The following is a 5,019-nucleotide window of genomic DNA, read 5'->3' as shown; positions in this document are numbered from 1 at the left end:
CGCCATACGGGCTTGGCATTGCGTCCCAGGAGGCTAGAGTAGAAGCCCAACAGGGCCTCGGCCTTATTTGCATGCGCCATGACATGAACGCCGTCGACGTCCAAGTCGCGAATGGAGTTCCGACGGCGACATGGGTGGCCTGGGCGTGGAAGAACTGAGTGCTCTCATCACCTCCCTCCACCACCCGACACTTACCCCTCTGCTTTTAGTACGCCACCAGGCGCTTGACATGCGCGACCATGCCATGGCGAGTGTCAGCATGGAGCACGACCTCATCTGCACATAAGAGGCAGATCTCTTCAAAGAAATCCATCAAATCCACCACAAATTTGCAGTTATTAAAGAAAGTAGGAACAAATCTGTGGAGCTTTCCAAACCTTGGCCGCCGTCTGGGAGGTGCGGTCACCCACAGCAACGCGAGAGTGCGTGACACTCACCCAAGAGGGGATAGTGGGAGGAGGAAGAGGGGTATGAGGGCCAAGCATTCTCGAAGAAAAATCGAGCCGACTATCAGATTTTTGTGGAGACGGAGACAACAATGAGGAAGCGGTCGAAGGTAGTGCGGGTGGCGGGAAGAGAGGGCAGAGTCGGGGAAACGAGCATCCGACCTGGCCAACATCAAAGAAGATACGGTCAAGTCGAGCAAGAGTAGGGGGGCCGCGTTTATCAAGTCAAAGCATGTCTTTTATCACCGGAACACAAGGCATGCATGTTAGTCACAATTCATTTTTTGTTAATTTTTGTATTGTCATGAACGACAATGTGTTGGACCTTGGAGCAAATATTTTTTTTATGCTTCACATTTTTGTTAAAATATGGTGTTACATAATGTCAAATTCAAAAGGTTCTTCTTTTTATACATCACTTTATCACATATTTTGTATGTTTTATTGTTTTTAAAACGTAAGCAAAGAACACTCTTACATTTGTAGTTTTTTTTTTTTGCAAAAAGATCAGATCTACTATATAGATTCAGTTGTTTTAAGCACTCATTGATGCATTTTTTTTACCATGGTTCCCACGGCAACACGGAGCATCAGCTAGTTGTATATAAAACTTATGCCCCGTCTTCGGAAGAAAATAACTTTTTATTCAATTGTTATATCAAGATGACATAACCGCACTGATTCGTCCTATACATGCATGGCCAATAACTCTAGACTTACGGACAAACTTGTCCTTCTGTTGCTGAATCACATTACAAGATCACATACAGTTCCACGCGCGGCAAAATTCTTGGAAGTTTCACCAATCATCATCTTCTTCGTCTTCGGTGTCTCCTTGCGGCGTGCCGGCGGCGGTCGGGGCCTGCAGCCGGAGGAAGTCCTCCTTCTCCTTGCCGAGGCACGACTCCGGGAGGACGTCCCCGACTTGCTTCCCGAACGCCTGGTAGCAGTAGGCGGACGTGCTCCCCCCGCCGACCGTCTTCAGGTTCACCCCGTCCAGATACAGGCGCCTGCACGGCATGGCGTCGCTGCACGCGAACGTCACGGCCCGCTCCGTTGCCGACGTGCCGGTGATGTCGATGTACTTGATCTTCTCCACCGCCACCGCGCTGGCGCTCTGCACGGCAATCCCAAACAAATTCAGAGACGTGCGTGCATGCATGGTGTCATCTGCTATGGTGGTGCTAGGTAGGCAGTGAAATGCATCATCGGTTTCAGATTTCAGGCAAGACAGCCGGCTGGCGAGCTGATCTTACCGGGGTTCCGCAGGGAGTTCCCCGGTTGGAGTTGGAGGCGGAGTAGTAGTGCTGGTCGATGACGATAGGGTTGGCCACGTTCCTCATCGTGATGTGCGCGAACTTCACCTTGCGCGCGTAGCCGCAGCCGTTCTGAATGAATGATGGCCAAAAGCACAGCACAAAGGTGGTGAAAAAGGCGATGTCACACCTCACATAACATTTTCCTTTTATGATCGCTACCTCGTAGGTCTTGATGCGTAGGCCGTTCTTGGTGTTGGAGAGGAGCATAGTGTCCATCTTGATCTTGTGTATCATGTCATTACTTTGGTTCTCGCCCAAGCCTCCAATGCTGACGAATACGATGGAGGAGAAGATGATGAAACATTCGGCTTAAGACTTGACGAAAATTTCGTCTACATACATCCATTTCAGCGACAAGTAATATGAATCGGAGGGAGTAGTATCTGCTAAGATAGCACATTACCTGATGCCGAGGCCAGGTCCGCACGAGATGGCTCTCAGCCGGATATCCGAGGAGTTGCCCACGATCGACACGCAGTCGCCACCTGAAACCGATCGACGGGTAATTAGAAACACCAGCAAAATTCCGCCTGCCAGAGGAAATTTCAGTTCAGAATGCAACGTACCTACGGAGAAGAGATCGTGCTTGATGTGCACGTCAGTGGAGCTGACGACGAGGACGCCGACGGTGCCGGGGCTGTACTCCGGCGAGGTCACCCTGAGATAGTTGGCCTCGACGTCGTGGCAGCGGGTGAAGACCAGGTGCTGCCGCTGGCTGTTCTGCACCGTGATGCCCTTCACGCTCACGTCCCGGCAGTCCTCGAAGTGGAGCGCCATGGGGGCGACTTCGTATGGGCGGTACTTGGTGCAGTTCTCGTCATCGCAGGACCCCGCCCACCATTGCTGGCCCCGGCCGTCGACGATGCCGCCACCGCTCAGCGACAGGTCGCCCACGCCCGAGAAGTGGAGCCACCTGCCTTGGTCGCCGTCCGACCACTCTTCCGGATCCTCCGGCGCGATGATGTTCCCGGAAATCTGACAAGGCGCAAATTACTATTAGGCCTCATTCGGTTCGAAGGATTTTTAGAGGAAAAGTATAGAAAGAAATATTTGAGACGAAAAAAATATTTATAGAAGTATTCTATGTGTAGGAAACGCGTACAGGAATTTTGTAAAAATACTATTTATTTCTCTGTGTTTTTGGAAATCGTAGAAATACTATTTATTTTTCTGTGTTTTTGGGGAAATCTACGGGTCCACTCAAAGCCTATTTTATGCGTAGGAACGAAGCAAGATATATGAACTTCTTACATACTATTCCTAAATCTTAAGTTTTCGTTTCCTCCAAATCAAACGAGGCTTTAGAGAATGTACTATGACTGACGTGGCAGATGAAGAAGAAAAAATGAAAATACCATGAGCTTGATCTCGCCGCGGCAGGGGCCGGCGAGCGTGACGGGCCAGATCTGGTAGGACTTGCCGGCGGGGACGTTGAGGTAGGTGGTTCCGCCAGTGGCGCACGCCGCCTTCCACGCGTCGACGAGTGCCTGATGAAGAAACAAGGAGAGGGTCAACGGAAGGGAACGCCCCCGTGCCGGCCGGTGCCGCCGGAGATGGCTCGCCACATGGCGTACGTACCTGGGTGTCGTTGGCAATGCCGTCCCCGACGGCGCCGAAGTCGTCGAGCGAGAGCAGGACGCGGGCCTCGACGGCGCCCGGCAGCAGGAGGGCGACGGCGCCGGCGAGAGCCGCGAGCAGGAGCGGCGTCCTTGCACGAAGCGCCATGAATGCACGCGCCGTGGAGGTCAGCTAGGCTAGCCCGGTGTCGGTGCCACGCTGCCACTGCTCTCAGTCACGGAAGCTGCTGCCTGCGGCGCGAGTTGAGTTCGGTGAGTGGGGGCAACGCCGGTGGAGGATAAAGGGGCACGGGCCAACGGACGGCAAGCACGGCGTTGCACGATCGAGCACAAAACTAAACGAGATCGGGATATGAGGGTGGAGGCATCTCGTCTCATCTCTCGCCGGTGCACGATCGAGCTGCAATCTTGCATTGCCTGAGCCGGAATCACGTGTTGGTAGGTACACGGTCACCCGGCCTTCTCTCCCGGCGATCTGTTTGACTTTGTAGATATACGATCTTGGCATTAAACCGCAAGCAGCTGGATATTCAACTTCATGGCAATGAAGGAGAAGAGAAGAAGCACGATCTAGCCATCTGGGCATCATGATCAACGAATCATGTACAAAAGAAATCAGGAATATGCAAAGCTTGCATATCATTTCATTGATACAAGAACTTAGAATGAATAAAAAAATGCTACAACACATGACACAGACGCAAGAGGTATGCACATGGTGACTGAAGCAGAGAGACATTAATCATGATCCACGAATCATGCAATGGGCTCTCTATTTTTATTTGTTTCATGTCCAAGCGACCTTAATTAGGCCACTCTCAATGGGACACTAATAAGTAGTAGACCGTACTATGGACAAGCTACCACAATGTGTAGCACATCTAACAATAGAGCATATAGATGCGAAAGTGTTGTTCTAAGCCCGAGCTCACATGAGCTCGGGATTAGAAAAGCCGCCTCCATGGCTCTATCACGAGGACGTTTCGGCACCCTGCTCCCACGCATGAGCAGTAAATCAAAAAAAAGAAAAACTGAATTTTTTGACACATAGTTTACCGAATTAGATTTGCTAAGTCTCATCTAGATGAGGTTTAGCAATGTCACATCTAAATTCATAGTCTAAATATACTTGCCAGATATAAACTTAGCTATAGATGACATGGCAACATCATATATAGCCAAAAGTTGTGTGTACTATTAACCATGCTCTCAAAGTGACTTTGGGGCTTGCAAAGCGTTACGATGGGCCAGATAAATCTCATGTGTGTTGTCAAATCAACTACACACAATTAATGTCGGCGGATGACTAGGTGGAACACTTGGGGAGCTAGAGCATGTTGATGAGATGGGTCGATGGGCCGAGACGGTTGGGCCGCCGCACCCGGGTGATGCCGCCTCCATCCCCGCCCGATACGTGCATGAGACGGATCTTATCGTTGAAGTCGACTGGATGGGACGTCTTTGGACGTCGTGCGCTGATGGGCCTCAATTTCCCATGTAGGTTGCACACAAGATACACGGTCATGTAGTAGTTAGTTGCCATGCGTGGTGCACGGTTAGGCCAAGTGGTTTTTCTTCGTTGCCTATAAAACGAGGCATTGTGGGGGAGTGGTTCACATCACCCACTTCTTCTTCTTGCTCTTCCTCGCGCTCATTGTTGTAGCCCCCAATAACTCC

At 50.8% G+C, this 5,019-nt stretch overlaps 1 protein-coding gene across 2 annotated transcripts; it reads right to left on the bottom strand.

The window, feature by feature from the left end:
* Window positions 1-1,072: 1,072 nt before the first annotated feature.
* On the bottom strand, window positions 1,073-3,629 carry LOC123057556 (probable polygalacturonase At1g80170). 2 transcript variants are annotated; one of them, XM_044480505.1, is made up of 7 exons: window positions 3,344-3,629; window positions 3,121-3,252; window positions 2,332-2,740; window positions 2,169-2,250; window positions 1,925-2,033; window positions 1,703-1,834; window positions 1,073-1,563 (listed from the first exon to the last, which is right to left on the bottom strand). In XM_044480505.1, the coding sequence occupies exons 1-7, from the start codon at window positions 3,488-3,490 to the stop codon at window positions 1,246-1,248; spliced, it is 1,329 nt and encodes a 442-aa protein (XP_044336440.1). In that variant the 5' UTR covers window positions 3,491-3,629; the 3' UTR covers window positions 1,073-1,245. The 2 variants fall into 2 exon arrangements, with proteins under 2 accessions (XP_044336440.1, XP_044336439.1); XM_044480504.1 differs by having other exon boundaries at window positions 1,703-2,033.
* Window positions 3,630-5,019: the final 1,390 nt, after the last annotated feature.

This window comes from Triticum aestivum, chromosome 3A (assembly GCF_018294505.1).
Source record: "Triticum aestivum cultivar Chinese Spring chromosome 3A, IWGSC CS RefSeq v2.1, whole genome shotgun sequence".
NCBI classification, from domain to species: Eukaryota; Viridiplantae; Streptophyta; class Magnoliopsida; order Poales; family Poaceae; genus Triticum; species Triticum aestivum.
Note: the sequence above shows the minus strand (reverse complement) of the source record. Positions and strands in the feature narration are given on the sequence as shown.